Below are 17,489 nucleotides of genomic sequence, written 5' to 3'. Positions count from 1 at the left end.
TTTAAACTCATCAACATTTTGATCAGAGTAAAAGAAGAGAATGAGGCTAAAAATTAAAGTAGAAAATATTAAACAGGATCTCAAACCCTTAGAAGCAAGCTCTAAATATTTAGAGCATAAGAGGAAAATGGATGAGACACTGAAGAAATGTGACCAGGAACAAGCTTCAAGGAAGGGGACTAAATTTATACGTAACAAAGAAGATTATGACCAAGACAAAGTATATAACTGGGCAGAGGTGCGCCAACAACAGCGTGACTATAAAAACAAATCTTGGAAAAAGAAACAACAGTCACAAAAATTGGATAAAGATAAAGATCAAACTAAACAAGTTCCCAAATCCATCCTTAAAAAGAAAAATGCTAGGAAAGTGGCATTTAGCGCATCAGAAGGAGAGTCCACAGATTCAGAAGCAAACTCCTCAGTGGCATCTTCGATTTCATCCTTTTGTTCATCTACAGCTTCTTCTTCTGCTTCTTCTCCTTCTTCCTCTCCTTCTTTTCCACCCTCATGTGCTTTTTTTACAGGTACAGTCGGGGGAAGAGGCGGAGGACCAACCGGTAACACGTTTGAAAACAAGGAAAAATGCAGAAAAAGGAAAAAATACAGAAGAAGATGGCGAAAAGGTAGAGCAAGATGAAAAAGGGACAGAAGCAATAAGTCCAATATCACCAGCCACACCTTTGGCAGAAGGACTTAATGTTATCAGTATTTCCCAATATGAGTTAAAGGAAAGTGAAAAATCAGTGTTGTCCAAAGGTCTGGGTTTTGCCCCCGCGAATAGACTCTCAGGTTTCAACACACTTTTGGACGTTAATAAGTTTATTCGTAAACTGTCTTTGAAAAGGTTTTTTGCCCTAACTGATAAAGGAAGTGAACAGGAATGTAATGAGTTTGTTAAATCTAATGTTGATAACATATCCCCTCATTTACCATTTATTGATGCATGTTCAGTTGCAACACTTAATGAACTGTATAATATGGAGAGCAATGATCATGAGAGCTCCAAGGAAAAACTTGGGAGACCTAAGAAATATGGGTCGAAGTTTTATCCTATTAATTTTAGGGGTATGCATGCAAACAGGTGTATAATATGTATTAATACTTTCCCCTTCTGGTGAACCGCAGCCGTCCCACAGTCTCTCCCAAGGTCTGTGTGAATATATCAGGTGTGTTAGCTGGAGGCGCTGGTTCAGCTTGTATCAGTCGTTGGTATCTTCCTTTCCTTCCTCGGTTGTATAACTCTAGGTGCAAAATAGTGGTGCTGAAATATCAGACAATACACCATACAAAGGTGAATATCTACTCACAGTGTATATTGCAGGTTACCGTCTCCTTCCCAATATGAAAAGACAATATCACAGATTCAGTAAAAAAGTTTGTCTTTATTTGGCTCAATGCAAAAGCGTTTCAATGGTCCCAGCCGTCTTTCTCAAGAGCAATAAAAGTGCTTTACAAACCAAAGCATGCTTTGGTTTGTAAAGTAATTTTAGGGGCCCTATGGTCAATGCCTACCAGAGATTGGTTCAAGATGACATACTTAAACTTGAAGCCGAAGTTAGCCTTGGCAACGATGCTGTCACCCGTAATCTAAAATATCAGGAACGTATTGCTATAAATACTCTGAAAAATAATAGTGATATTGTGATCAGAAATTCAGATAAGGGTGGCAGCATCGTTGTCATGGATAAATCTTATTACTTTGGCGAGGCGCAGAGACAGCTGTCTGATACTAGTGTATATAAGTTGTTGCCATATAATCCAGTACATGTCTTTTAAAAAGGAGATGGGTAAGCTTGTTGAAGATGGTATAATTGTGGGTATCTTCACATCTGGCAGACATGTCAGTTCAGATTATAGACACAGCTATTATTCCACCAAGAGGAGGTAATGGACATCAAATTCTTGATAAAAACGAAATTTTTTGGATAATCAAATTAAATACACGTTACCCCTTAGGTATGAATAAAGAATGTGACATTAACTACCTAATAGACAATTAAATCTTAGGTGCAATAATCTATATTTATTATTTTTTATTGGACTGTAGCACTTAGTAGTTTTAATATATATTGTTTACTTGGGTGGTTTTTATTTGTCCATTTATATATATTAATTAATTCTATCATCATTCATTATACATATAAATATATAATCATAAATACATTTTTCCATAATTGTAGTAAGATATCAAAGGTGTTGTTGTCTTCATATCTTGTGTTTTTGCATCTGAGATAGTATGTTTTTGTATATAGATCTGTCAATTTGTGTATGTTTTTAACACTTTAGTGATTTTAACAATTTTTGTCTGCACTGGAAGGGTTAATGTTTTTCCTTTAAATAGGTCTCACTCTCCTTGCACCTTAGCCTATGAATAAGCGCCACTAGGGGGCGCGAAACACGTCAGGCCACTGTTTTTCTTCCCTCCCTTGTCTTGTTGTCATGCCTATCATGTATTTTATATATTAATTTTTCATTAAAGCATTTTTTCTTTTAATATTTTATCTTGTGCCTGTCTGTTATAGTAGTGCCTGCCACCCAGCCTTCCTAGTTCGTGTAGCACTGTGCGGTCTTGGATCAGATCGCAGGCTATGGCACTCTGCCAGCTCCTGTCATTGGAGGATTTCACAGGATTCACTGGTTCCGGTTCTGGTCACCGCTATACCGTGTTTACACACTTTGTTTGAAAACAACATTTATGCTTACCTGATAAATGTATTTATTTCTTGACACGATGAGTCCACGGCCCGCCCTGTTTATTCAGACAGTCTTTCTTCTGTTATGTGTGATCAGTCCACGGGTCATCATTACTTCTGGGATATAACTCCTCCCCAACAGGAAATGCAAGAGGATTCACCCAGCAGAGCTGCATATAGCTCCTCCCCTCTACGTCAGTCCCAGTCATTCTCTTGCACCCAACGACTAGATAGGATGTGTGAGAGGACTATGGTGATTATACTTAGTTTTTATGACTTCAATCAAAAGTTTGTTATTTTACAATAGCACCGGAGCGTGTTATTACTTCTCTGGCAGAGTTTGAGGAAGAATCTGCCAGAGTTTTTTACTATGATTTTAACCGGAGTTGTTAAGATCATATTGCTGTTCTCGGCCATCTGAGGGAGGTAAAGGCTTCAGATCAGGGGACAGCGGGCAGATGAATCTGCAGTGAGGTATGTAGCAGTTTTTATTTTCTGAATGGAATTGATGAGAAAATCCTGCCATACCGTTAAAATGACATGTATGTATACACTTCAGTATTCTGGGGATGGTATTTCACCGGAACTACTCTGTTAAAGGTCACTAATCCTTTTAATAACTATTTATCATGTTAAACGTTTTTGCTGGAATGTAGAATCGTTTACATTGCTGAGGTACTGTGTGAATAAATATTTGGGCATTATTTTCCACTTGGCAGCCTTTTTTGCTTTTATTTGTGACAGTTTCGTTTCTCTTCACTGCTGTGTGGGAGAGGGAGGGGCCGTTTTTGGCGCTCTTTGCTACGCATCAAAAAATTCCAGTCAGTTACTTTTATATTTTCTGCATGATCCGGTTCATCTCTGACAGATCTCAGGGGTCTTCAAACTTCTTTGAAGGGAGGTAAATTCTCTCAGCAGAGCTGTGAGAATTCTTATAGTGACTGTGAATAAAATCGTTGCTTTGTATTTTTTATGTCAAATTTAACTATTGTTATTTTACTAATGGGAACAAACCTTTGCTAAAAGTTGTGTTGTTTTAAAGTTTGATGCTATAACTGTTTTTCAGTTCATTATTTCAACTGTCATTTAATCGTTTAGTACCTCTTTGAGGCACAGTACGTTTTTGCTAAATAAGATTATAACCAAGTTGTAAGTTTTTTTGCTAGTGTGTTAAACATGTCTGACTCAGAGAAAGATATCTGTGTCATTTGTTCCAATGCCAAGGTGGAGCCCAATAGAAATTTATGTACTAACTGTATTGATGCTACTTTAAATAAAAGTCAATCTGTACAATGTGAACAAATTTCACCAAACAGCGAGGGGAGAGTTATGCCGACTAACTCGCCTCACGCGGCAGTACCTGCATCTCCCGCCCGGGAGGTGCGTGATATTATGGCGCCTAGTACATCTGGGCGGCCATTACAGATAACATTACAAGATATGGCTACTGTTATGACTGAAGTTTTGTCTAAATTACCAGAACTAAGAGGCAAGCGTGATCACTCTGGGGTGAGAACAGAGTGCGCTGACAATACTAGGGCCATGTCTGATACTGCGTCACAGCTCGCAGAGCATGAGGACGGAGAGCTTCATTCTGTGGGTGACGGTTCTGATCCAAACAGATTGGATTCAGATATTTCAAATTTTAAATTTAAATTGGAAAACCTCCGTGTATTACTAGGGGAGGTCTTAGCAGCTCTTAATGATTGTAACACCGTTGCAATACCAGAGAAACTGTGTAGGTTGGATAAATACTTTGCGGTACCGGCGAGTACTGACGTTTTTCCTATACCTAAGAGACTAACTGAAATTGTTACTAAGGAGTGGGATAGACCCGGTGTGCCGTTCTCACCCCCTCCAATATTTAGAAAGATGTTTCCAATAGACGCCACCACTCGGGACTTATGGCAAACGGTCCCTAAGGTGGAGGGAGCAGTTTCTACTTTAGCTAAGCGTACCACTATCCCGGTGGAGGATAGCTGTGCTTTTTCAGATCCAATGGATAAAAAATTAGAGGGTTACCTTAAGAAAATGTTTGTTCAACAAGGTTTTATATTGCAACCCCTTGCATGTATCGCGCCGATTACGGCTGCGGCAGCATTTTGGATTGAGTCTCTGGAAGAGAACCTTAGTTCATCTACGCTAGACGACATTACGGACAGGCTTAGAGTCCTTAAACTAGCTAATTCTTTCATTTCGGAGGCCGTAGTACATTTAACCAAACTTACGGCTAAGAACTCAGGATTCGCCATACAGGCACGTAGGGCGCTGTGGCTAAAATCCTGGTCAGCCGATGTTACTTCTAAGTCCAAATTACTTAATATACCTTTCAAGGGGCAGTCTTTATTTGGGCCCGGTTTGAAAGAAATTATCGCTGACATTACAGGAGGTAAGGGCCACGCCCTACCTCAAGACAAAGCCAAACCTAAGGCTAGACAGTCTAATTTTCGTCCCTTTCGGAATTTCAAAACAGGAGCAGCATCAATCTCCACTGCACCAAAACAGGAGGGAGCTGTTACTCGTTACAGGCAAGGCTGGAAGCCTAACCAGTCCTGGAACAAGAGCAAGCAGGCCAGGAAACCTGCTGCTGCCCCAAAGACAGCATGAATCGAAAGCCCCCGATCCGGGACCGGATCTAGTGGGGGGCAGACTTTCTCTCTTCGCCCAGGCCTGGGCAAGAGATGTTCAGGATCCCTGGGCACTAGAGATCATATCTCAGGGATACCTTCTAGACTTCAAATTATCTCCCCCAGGAGGGAGATTTCATCTGTCAAGGTTGTCAACAAACCAGATAAAGAAAGAGGCGTTTCTACGCTGTGTACAAGATCTGTTATTAATGGGAGTGATCCATCCGGTTCCGCGGTCGGAACAAGGACAAGGGTTCTACTCAAACCTGTTTGTGGTTCCCAAAAAAGAGGGAACTTTCAGGCCAATCTTAGATTTAAAGATTCTAAACAAATTCCTAAGAGTTCCATCCTTCAAAATGGAAACTATTCGGACAATCTTACCCATGATCCAAAAGGGTCAGTACATGACCACAGTGGATTTAAAAGATGCTTACCTTCACATACCGATCCACAAAGATCATCACCGGTATCTAAGGTTTGCCTTCTTAGACAGGCACTACCAGTTTGTAGCTCTTCCATTCGGATTGGCTACGGCTCCAAGAATCTTCACAAAGGTTCTGGGTGCCCTTCTGGCGGTACTAAGACCGCGAGGGATTTCGGTAGCTCCGTACCTAGACGACATTCTAATACAAGCTTCAAGCTTTCAGACTGCCAAGTCTCATACAGAGTTAGTTCTGGCATTTCTAAGGTCGCATGGATGGAAAGTGAACGAAAAGAAGAGTTCTCTTTTTCCTCTCACAAGAGTTCCATTCTTGGGGACTCTTATAGATTCTGTAGAAATGAAGATTTACCTGACAGAAGACAGGTTAACAAAGCTTCAAAATGCATGCCGTGTCCTTCATTCCATTCAACACCCGTCAGTAGCTCAATGCATGGAGGTGATCGGCTTAATGGTAGCGGCAATGGACATAGTACCTTTTGCACGCCTACACCTCAGACCGCTGCAATTGTGCATGCTAAGTCAGTGGAATGGGGATTACTCAGATTTGTCCCCTACTCTGAATCTGAATCAAGAGACCAGAAATTCTCTTCTATGGTGGCTTTATCGGCCACACCTGTCCAGGGGGATGCCATTCAGCAGGCCAGACTGGACAATTGTAACAACAGACGCCAGCCTACTAGGTTGGGGCGCTGTCTGGAATTCTCTGAAGGCTCAGGGACTATGGAATCAGGAGGAGAGTCTCCTTCCAATAAACATTCTGGAATTGAGAGCAGTTCTCAATGCCCTTCTGGCTTGGCCCCAATTAACAACTCGGGGGTTCATCAGGTTTCAGTCGGACAACATCACGACTGTAGCTTACATCAACCATCAGGGAGGGACAAGAAGCTCCCTAGCAATGATGGAAGTATCAAAGATAATTCGCTGGGCAGAGTCTCACTCTTGCCACCTGTCAGCAATCCACATCCCGGGAGTGGAGAACTGGGAGGCGGATTTCTTGAGTCGCCAGACTTTTCATCCGGGGGAGTGGGAACTTCATCCGGAGGTCTTTGCCCAAATACTTCGACGTTGGGGCAAACCAGAGATAGATCTCATGGCGTCTCGCCAGAACGCCAAACTTCCTCACTACGGGTCCAGATCCAGGGATCCGGGAGCGGTTCTGATAGATGCTTTGACAGCACCTTGGAACTTCGGGATGGCTTATGTGTTTCCACCCTTCCCGCTGCTTCCTCGATTGATTGCCAAAATCAAACAGGAGAGAGCATCAGTGATTCTAATAGCGCCTGCATGGCCACGCAGGACTTGGTATGCAGATCTAGTGGACATGTCATCCTGTCCGCCTTGGTCTCTACCTCTAAGACAGGACCTTCTGATACAGGGTCCATTCAAACATCAAAATCTAACTTCTCTGAAGCTGACTGCTTGGAAATTGAACGCTTGATTTTATCAAAACGTAGTTTTTCTGAGTCGGTTATTGATACCCTGATACAGGCTAGGAAGCCTGTTACCAGAAGGATTTACCATAAAATATGGCGTAAATACCTATACTGGTGCGAATCCAAAGGTTACTCCTGGAGTAAGGTTAGGATCGCTAGGATATTGTCTTTTCTACAAGAAGGTTTAGAAAAGGGTTTATCAGCTAGTTCATTAAAGGGACAGATTTCAGCTCTGTCCATCTTGTTACACAGGCGTCTGTCAGAAAATCCAGACGTCCAGGCTTTTTGTCAGGCTTTAGCTAGGATCAAGCCTGTGTTTAAAGCTGTTGCTCCGCCATGGAGTTTAAACTTAGTTCTTAACGTTTTACAAGGTGTTCCGTTTGAACCCCTTCATTTATTGATATAAAATTGTTATCTTGGAAAGTTCTGTTTTTAATGGCTATTTCCTCGGCTCGAAGAGTCTCTGAGTTATCAGCCTTACATTGTGATTCTCCTTATCTGATTTTTCACTCAGACAAGGTAGTTCTGCGTACTAAACCTGGGTTCTTACCTAAGGTAGTCACTAACAGGAATATCAATCAAGAGATTGTTGTTCCATCCTTGTGTCCAAATCCTTCTTCAAAGAAGGAACGTCTTCTACACAATCTGGATGTAGTTCGTGCCCTCAAGTTCTACTTGCAGGCAACTAAAGATTTTCGCCAAACTTCTTCCCTGTTTGTCGTTTATTCTGGACAGAGGAGAGGTCAAAAAGCTTCTGCTACCTCTCTCTCTTTTTGGCTTCGTAGCATAATACGTTTAGCCTATGAGACTGCTGGACAGCAGCCTCCTGAAAGAATTACAGCCCACTCCACTAGAGCTGTGGCTTCCACTTGGGCCTTTAAGAATGAGGCCTCTGTTGAACAGATTTGCAAGGCTGCAACTTGGTCTTCGCTTCATACTTTTTCCAAATTTTACAAATTTGACACTTTTGCTTCTTCGGAGGCTATTTTTGGGAGAAAGGTTCTTCAGGCAGTGGTTCCTTCTGTATAATGAGCCTGCCTATCCCTCCCGTCATCCGTGTACTTTTGCTTTGGTATTGGTATCCCAGAAGTAATGATGACCCGTGGACTGATCACACATAACAGAAGAAAACATAATTTATGCTTACCTGATAAATTCCTTTCTTCTGTTGTGTGATCAGTCCACGGCCCGCCCTGTTTTAAGGCAGGTAAATATTTTTTAAATTATACTCCAGTCACCACTTCACCCTTGGTTACTCCTTTCTCGTTGATTCTTGGTCGAATGACTGGGACTGACGTAGAGGGGAGGAGCTATATGCAGCTCTGCTGGGTGAATCCTCTTGCATTTCCTGTTGGGGAGGAGTTATATCCCAGAAGTAATGATGACCCGTGGACTGATCACACAACAGAAGAAAGGAATTTATCAGGTAAGCATAAATTATGTTTTTTTGTTTTATAAACCTCAGGCACCTTTGCACCTTGTTACTTCCTTTCTCTCTTTTCCTTAGGTCGAATGACTGGGGGTTGTGGGAAGGGAGGTGATATTTAACAGCTTTGCTGTGGTGCTCTTTGCCGCCTCCTGCTGGACAGGAGTGATATTCCCAACAGTAATTAATGATGATCCGTGGACTCATCGTGTCAAGAAATAAATACATTTATCAGGTAAGCATAAATTTTTTTCTTTGCAGGATATGGCTACTCTTATATCCGAGGCAGTATCCAAGGCTTTGTCCTCTTTTCCTGTGTTGCAGGGGAAGCACAAAAGGAGATTTAAGGTTTCTGATTCTGTTGCAGTTATGTCATATGTTTCTTCCCATAGGTCTGAGGAGGAAGATACTTCTGTTGGTCTGAAGGCAAAATTTCAGATTCGGACAGTGTAATTCCTTCCTCTGATTCTGAGGTTGTTTCCTTCAGGTTTAAGCTTGAACACCTCCGTTTGTTACTTAAGGAGTTTTTGGCCACCTTGGATGACTCTGACGCGACGGTCATAGTTTTTCCTAAGAAGTCTAGTAAGCTTAATAAGTTTTTTTATGTTCCTTCCGCGGCGGAAGTTTTTCCTGTTACAGATCGTGTTTCAGAGATTATTGCATGGGAATGGGAGAAGCCTGGGGTTCCTTTTTCACCTTCTCCAATCTTAGGGAAAATGTTTCCTATTGCTGATTCTATTAAGGAGACTTGGCAGACGATTCCCAAGGTGGAGGGATCAATTTCCACCTTGACCAAGAGGACCACTATTCCTATTGAGGATAGTTGTTCTTTACAGGATCCCATGGATAAGAAGTTGGAAGCTTTGCTTAAAAAGATGTATGTTCACCAGGGGTTCCAATGGCAGCCCGCTGTGTGTATTGCTACATTTACTAGTGCGGCTGCATATTGGTTTGATGCGTTGTCTGAATCTATTCAGCAGGATATTCCTCTTGAGGAGATTCAGGATAGAATTAAGGCTTTAAAATTGGCCAATTCCTTTATTGCGGATGCTTCTTTACAGGTCATCAAGTTGGGAGCAAAGATTTCTGGCTTTGCTGTTTTGGCCCGCAGGGCCTTATGGTTAAAGTCCTAGTCTATGAATGTATCATCTAAATTAAAGCTTTTGTCTATTCCTTACAAGGGTAAGACCTTGTTTGGCTGAGATTATTTCTGATATTACGGGAGGGAAGGGGCATTCTCTCCCTCAGGATAACAGAAATAAACAGGTTTGTCAGAGTAATTTTCGTTCCTTTCGTAACGTCTCTGGTAAGTCTTCCTCTTCCTCCTCCAAGCAGGATCAGCCCAAGCCCTCTTGGAAGTCCAATCAGTCCTGGAGCAAGGGGAAGCAATCTAAGAAGCCTGTTGCTGACTCAAAGTCAGCATGAAGGGGCTGCCCCCCGATCTGGGAATGGATCGCGTGGGGGGCAGGCTTTCTTTTTTCGTTCAAGCCTGGGTTTGAGATGTTCCAGATACCTGGGTGGTAGATATTGTGTCCCAGGGATACAAACTAGAGTAAAAGACTATTCCTCCCAGGGGCAGGTTTATTCTCTTCAGGTTATCTGTAGACCAGATAAAAAGAGGCATTCTTAAATTGTGTTCAGGATTTTTCTGACATGGGAGTGATCGTTCCTGTTCCAGTTCAAGGGCAGGGGCTAGGTTTCTATTCCAATCTGTTTATCGTTCCCAAAAAGGAGGGAACTTTCAGACCCATCCTAGATCTCGTGTGTGTAAACAAGTTTCTCAGAGTTCTGTCTTTCAAGATGGAAACTATTCAGTCTTCCTCTGGTTCAAGAGGGTCAATTCATGACTACAGTAGATCTGAAGGATACGTATCTGCATATTCCCATCAACAAGGAACATCACAAGTTTCTGAGATTTGCTTTCCTAGACAAGCATTTTCAGTTTTTGGCTCTTCCTATTAGTATTGAAACAGCACCCAGGGTGTTCTCAAAGGTCCTGGGAGCATTTCTGGCAGTGCTCAGATTGCAGGGGGTTGCGGTAGCACCTTATCTGGACGACATTCTAGTTCAGGCGCCATCTTTTCAACTAGCAAACTCCCACACGGAGTTGTTGTCTTTTCTGCGCTCCCACGGTTGGAAGGTGAATTTAGCAAAAAGTTCCTTGATTCCAGTTACAAGAGTGGTATTCTTGGGGACCATTATAGATTCTCTAGAGATGAAGATTTTTTTTGACAGAAGCAAGGAAATCAAAAATGTTCAATTTGTGCCTTGCTCTTCAGTCCTCTCCTCGGCCGTCGGTGGCCCAGTGTATGGAGGTTATTGGTCTGATGGTTTCAGTCATGGACATCATTCCGTTTGCTCGGTTTCATCTCAGGCCTCTGCAGTTATGCATGCTCAGAAAGTGGAACGGGGATTATACGGATCTGTCCCCAAAGATTGTTCTAGATCAGGCTGCAAGAGATTCTCTCCCGTGGTGGTTGTCTCAGGATCTTCTTTCCCAGGGAACCTGTTTTCGCAGGCCTACCTGGGTGATCGTGACCACGGATGCTACTCTGCTGGGTTAGAGAGTTGTCTGGTGTTCGCTGAAGGCTCAGGGTCTGTGGACCCGGGAAGAATCGGTTCTTCCCATAAATATTCTAGAGCTGAGTGCGATCTTCAATGCTCTTCTGGCCTGGCCTCAGCTTTAACCCTGTTTATCAGGTTTCAGTCGGACAACATTAAGTCAGTGGCCTACATCAATCATCAGGGAGGATCTCGGAGTTCCCTGGCCAAGATTATGCAGTGGGTGGAGGCTCACAACTGTTTATCTGCGATCCACACGTATGGGAAGCGGATTTTCTGAGCAGACAGTCTTTTCATCCAGGGGAGAGGGGACTTCATCCGGAGGTGTTTTCCAGTTTGATTCTCAAATGGGGTCAACCGGAATTGGATCTTATGGCATCTCGTCACAATGCCAAGCTTCCAAAGTACGGATCGAGGTCAAGGGATCCTAAGGCTGTACTGATAGATGCGTTAGCAGTTCCTTGAAAGTTCAGTCTGGTATACGTGTTTCCTCCATTTGCCCTTCTTCCTCGGGTCATTGTTTGGATCAGACAAGAGAGGGCGTCGGTGATTCTCATTGCACCGGCGTAGCCTGGCAGAATCTAGTATGCAGATCTGGTGGAGATATCATCCTCCCCACCTTGGAGTCTTCCTTTAAGGAAGGACCTTCTACTTCAGGGGCTCTTCCTTCATCCAAATCTCGTTTCTCTAAAGCTGAATGCTTGGAGATTTAACGATTGATTTTGTCCAAGAGTGGTTTTTCTGAGTCGGTTATTGAGACTATGATTCAGGCGTGTAAGCCTGTGACTAGAAGAATTCATTTTAAGATATGGCGTAAATATCTGTATTGGTGTGAATCCAGGGGCTACTCTTGGAGTAGAGTTAGGATTCCTAGGATTTTGTCTTTTCTCCAGGAGGGTCTGGAGAAGGGTTTATCTGCAAGTACCCTGAAGGGTCAAATTTCTGCTTTATCTATTTTGTGGCACAAGCGTTTGGCGGATGTGCCAGACCTTAAGTCTTTTTGTCAGGCCCTGGTTAGAATCCTGCCTGTTCTGTTTAAGAACTAAATTAAGACTCCAAGGAGGAGTCGCAAACTTAGAGTTCTTCAACAGGCTCCGTTTGAGCCTATGCATTCTTTGGATATTAAGTTGTTATCCTAGAAGGTTTTATTATTGGTTGCTATCTCTTCGGCTCGAAGAGTTTCGGAGCTTTCAGCGTTGCAGTGTGAATCTCCTTTCCTTAGTTTTCATTCTGATAAGGTAGTTCTGCATACTGCCCTAGGTTTCCTTCCCAAGGTTGTTTCGGATAAGAATATTAATCAAGAAATTGTTGTTCCTCCTTTGTGTCCTAATCCTAAGGAACGTTTGTTGCACAACCTGGATGTAGTTCATACAGTGAAATATTATTTACAGGTGACTAAGGATTTTAGTCAGTCTTCTTTATTTGTTGTTTTTTCTGGGAACCGTAAGGGTCAGAAAGCTACGGCTACGTCTTTCTTGTTGGTTGAAGATTGTTATTCGCTTGGCATATGAGACTGCTGGTCAGCAGCCTCCTGAGAAAATCACTGCTCATTCCACGAGGGCTGTGTCATCTTCTTATGATCTACAGAAGTCCCATTTTTGAAAGCCTATTTGCAAGGCTGCCACTTGGTCATCTTTACACACTTTTTCTAAATTTTACAAATTTGATACTTTTGCTTCAGTTGAGGCTTCTTTTGGGAGAAAGGTTCTTCAAGCAGTGGTGCCTTCTGTTTAGGTTAACTGTCCCTCCCTTTTCATCCGTGTCCTCCAGCTTGGGTATTGATTCCCAATAGTAATTATGATGATCCGTGGACTCACCGTGTCATTAGAAAGAAAAAGAAATTTATGCTTACCTGATAAATTTGTTTCTTTCTTGACACGGTGAATCCACGGCCCACCCTGTATTTTCAGACAGTTTAATTTTTCATAAACCTCAGGCACCTCTGCACCTTGTATTACTTCCTTTCTCTTTTCCCTTTGGTCGAATGACTGGGGGTTGTGGGTAAGGGAGTGGTATTTAAAGGGACACTGAACCCAAAATTTTTCTTTTGTGATTCAGATAGTGTGCTATTTTAATCAACTTTCTAATTTACTCCTATTATCAATTTTTCTTTGTTCTCTTGCTAACTTTAAAAAAGAAGGCATCTAAGATAAGGAGCCCACAAATTTTTGTTACAGTACCATGGACAGCACTTTTTTATTGGTGCTGTCCAATCTGCAAGGACAACCCAGGTTGTTCACCAAAAATGGGCTAGCATCTAAACTTACATTCTTGCTTTTCAAATAAACATACCAAGAGAATGAAGAAAATTTGATAATAGGAGTAAATTAGAAAGTTGCTTAAAATTGCATGCTCTATCTGAATTATAAAAGAAAAAAAATGTGGTTCAGTGTCCCTTTAACAGCTTTGCTGTGGTGCTCTTTGCCTCCTGCTGGTCAGGAGTGATATTCCCTATAGTAATTATGATGATCTGTGGACTCAAATTTATCAGGTAAGCATAAATTTTGTTGTTTTTAAAAAAAAAAAAAAAAAAAAAAACTTGTTAAAGTGCTCCTGTTTTTAAGAGTTCTTAGATACTGGGCTTTAATCCCTTAAACTTTACAATCACTTTAAGAGGCAATTGTATGAACTTGTTTTTAACTGATTTTAATGTGTGATTAATACATTTAGTTCAGTTACAACATATTTTTGTGTAATGTGCATGTATTGTAGTATTTTTGGTAAGTATTTTCCTTTTGATTTGTTTTATTTTTACAGAATGCAGTAATAGCAGCTTTGTCATCGAAAGCATGGGATGTAGAAACTGCAACAGAATTACTTCTGAGTAACTGAACTGAGCTACTCTGGTCCCTGCTCGCCCCTTCCCAACCAGCACGTCATCTGTTATTTTTAGGATTCTGCATAGGTTCTGTTACAAAAAATGGCACTCCTACTTGACAATGCTACTTAGTGTTGAAGACTGATGGAAAAGAAAATTTTGCTCTGTAAATAAAGCTAATTAAACGTGTAAATTAAACAACAACAAAACTGGGGAAGGGTATGACTTACATTTTTTTCATAATGTAAAAAAAAAAAAGAAAAAAAAAGAAAACCTTTGACCTGAAATAATGGAAAAATATATATATTGGTGTTTTACAGTGTGACCAAGAATGGCAGGAGATTTTTTTTTTAATTTAAGTTACTAATTCCTTTGCTATTTGAGAAACCCCAGAAGTAAAGGAGCTTCAGTTTTGGAGTCATAGCCATCATTATGCCAGCCATTGTCTACCTTTTAATGTTTTTACCAACCATCCTTTGTGCCTGTGAATTTGCATGCATGTACACTAATGAATCTGGTCTGGGTGCATAAACAGGTTATCAGCAATATGTTCTGTAGATATGAGTTCCTATAAATGTTTCTTTTTGGGTGTTTTACACATACTGGGCTCCATGAACACACAGTTCATATATGTGCTGTTATCTGAAGGAAAATCTGTCAAACTTTAGATGTACTGAATGTAGTTTAATTGAGAAGTGAGCCAATTCTGAAAATTCCAAGCACTATATAAAGTGAAAAACTGGCAACCTACATTACTTACATTCACAGGTGCCACTAATGAAAGGTTTTTGGTGAGATCATTTAAAGTGAGCACAAATTCCTGTCATTCTTTATACATAACCGTATCTATTAAAGTTTAAACAAATGTCCAATAAAATTGATACCATCTTTTGTAGTTTTAAAAAAAAAATAATAACTTTTGTCCACAGATTTTATTTTGTGAGGGAAACCTCCCCCCTACAGTAGTTTATATAATTGCTCACTCATTTCATCAGTTTTCTTGAAGTGGCTCACCAGTATCTTTTTTTTTTTTTTCCTTTTTAAATTAAAGCTTCTGCCATGTATTTTTTTCCATTACATTTTGTAGGTATTTTTCATTTGCATTAGCCCAGCTGTCAGTTTTAAAAGAAGCCAATTTAATAATAATTTACATAAATTAAATGTGGTACATTCCACGCCATCTGACAGGGTTTGGTATGTTTGGAAATAGTGCAACAAATAAAATTGAAAATGGAAAAAAAAATATGCGCATTTGTGTTATGTATTTTTGTTTGCATTTTTGTAACTGATCTATTTCAGGGCACACAATGTTTTTGACCAGGGACTCATTTACCATACTCCTTTTCCCAAAGAGATAATGCCACTCCATCAATGGATGCACCAATATTCGGTAAAATCCTTTAAGGGACATGAAACCCAAACATTTTTTTATGCTATGGGGAGTATTAAAAATATTGGGAATATTAATAAATTAACAACATGGGTTCAGCGATTATGGAGTTCTAGTATTTAAAGATTACCCAGGTTTGCACCGGAGCTATGAGACTGAACAGTGCATTAAATGTGTGACTGGATTAATATAGCAACATTACACTTTACTAAGTATTATAGCTGAATGGAAAGTTTTAAACATGTCTATAAGCAAGCTCACTGGTAGACCTTGTCATAGCTATAATAACCAGAGATGCTTCACAATCTTAATATCGCAATAGGGCGTTAATATCTAGAGGTCAGGAGAGAGAGAAACTGAACTATAGTAGGAAGATAAAATGTGCACTCATCATATCTATCAGGCTAAAACATTGAATGATACTTAGCAACAGATGTTTGTGACCTATACCATGCCAACATCTTCAGTATATAACACTAGAACATATAAACATTTTACATAAATATATACTGTATATGAAAGAAAAGAAGAAAAAATAGCGTATATAAATGCACATTGTGTTTAGGGATATCTCTATATTTATCTGTTTCTAACAGATTGAGATAAGATCAACATTCTCAGTATAGAAAGCGAGATCATTTAAACATTGTACATGTAAAAAAAAGTCTATACAGATGCACATTTTGGTTAGGAATATCTCTATACTGTTATCATATTGAGATAAGATAGTCAGGACTTTCTACTTGAATTCGCCTAAGCTTAAATAAATAAGAACAGACCTGGGTTACATTAGGTTAAGAAATATAATTTCAATGATATATGTCCCAATCAGATTGTATAATAGTTTTGGCAGTAAGCAATTACCACAACTAGTTAAACTACAGGGTCATATAAGCTAGGCACATTATCAAAAACAGAGGATTCAGTAGCTAAGCTTCATGAAGATATCTATCAAAACTGGTAATCTCTGATGCATTGGCTGATAGCAAACATATACCCCAAAACTTAACAGGTCCTATGTGACACCACAAACCTTATGATAGTGCAGAGAAACCAAACATTACATAACAAATATTTATTACAAGCCTTAAGAGCATAAGTAAATACGAGTAGGTGTTGCATATCTCCTGGAGAAAATCTAAAACAAATCCCTAGAACTCAAGTTTGCTAGCTCTCATAGAGAGGAGAAAAGGGATTGCATATAAACAGAGTGTAGTGCTTCTTTAGTAGCTTGGCCTAAAATGACAGCCATTGCATGCCCAAACAGCTACAAGGAAGCCGACTTGTCTTTAAATAGTTATCCGTTTCCAGTTCTAGGCCATTGCCCAGGTATTGGAATTGAGTTCCCTTTCTTTTGCAAGATGTACCGAGTCCACGGATTCATCCTAACTTGTGGGATATTGTCCTTCCTGACAGGAAGTAGCAAAGAGAGCACCACAGCAGAGCTGTCTATATAGCTCCCCCCCTTAACTCCAACCCCCAGTCATTCTCCTTGCTGGCTCTAAGCAGGAAGGTTAAAGAGAAGAGGTGTTAAATTGTTAGTTTTTATTTTATCTTCAATCAAGAGTTTATTTTTAAATGGTACCGGTGTTGTACTATTTACTCTCAGGCAGTCATAGATGAAAATTTCTGCCTGGAGGATGATGATCTTAGCATTTGTAACTAAGGTCCACTGCTGTTCCCACAGAAGCTGAGGAGTACAGGAAAACTTCAGTGTGAGGAACGGTTCTTGCTATACAGCAATGAGGTATGTTCAGTCATTTTTCTGCAGAGACTGTGTTAACTCAGAAAGGCTCACAGTATCCCCTTTAGGGGAAGGGTAAGCAGTAATCCTAGTGTTTAAGGGGTTTTACTAGGCTGCACAAAGGGCTTATTTGATTTTGTGGGCACTCAGTTTGTATGAGAGATTGGAGACAAACGTTTGGGTGTTCTGGGAGTAACATTTTTCTTGATGGGACATTGCATGAGGGTTCATTTGGCTTATTTGGGGTTGTTATAACCCACATGGCTTTCAGACAAGGTTTTCTTCAACCTATAGCGTGCATTGTTCCTGTAACCACTGCAGCTGCCTTCTGGTTTAAGGCTCTAGAAGAGG

The 17,489-nt window shown here is 40.7% G+C and overlaps 1 protein-coding gene across 1 annotated transcript in view; it reads left to right on the top strand.

Annotated features, from left to right (window-relative positions):
- The window catches only part of UBE2K (ubiquitin conjugating enzyme E2 K), a 331,497-nt gene extending 316,250 nt beyond the window's left edge, over positions 1-15,247 (top strand). Inside the window, exon 7 of the mRNA XM_053704042.1 lies at positions 13,944-15,247. Coding sequence (XP_053560017.1) covers positions 13,944-14,018 — 75 coding nt within the window. The 3' untranslated portion in view covers positions 14,019-15,247. The remainder of the gene's footprint in view (positions 1-13,943) is intronic.
- Positions 15,248-17,489: the final 2,242 nt, after the last annotated feature.

This window comes from Bombina bombina, chromosome 2 (genome assembly GCF_027579735.1).
Source record: "Bombina bombina isolate aBomBom1 chromosome 2, aBomBom1.pri, whole genome shotgun sequence".
In the NCBI taxonomy this organism is placed as follows: Eukaryota; Metazoa; Chordata; class Amphibia; order Anura; family Bombinatoridae; genus Bombina; species Bombina bombina.
The sequence above is the reverse complement of the archived record's forward strand: the minus strand, read 5'-3'. Positions and strand labels throughout refer to the sequence as shown.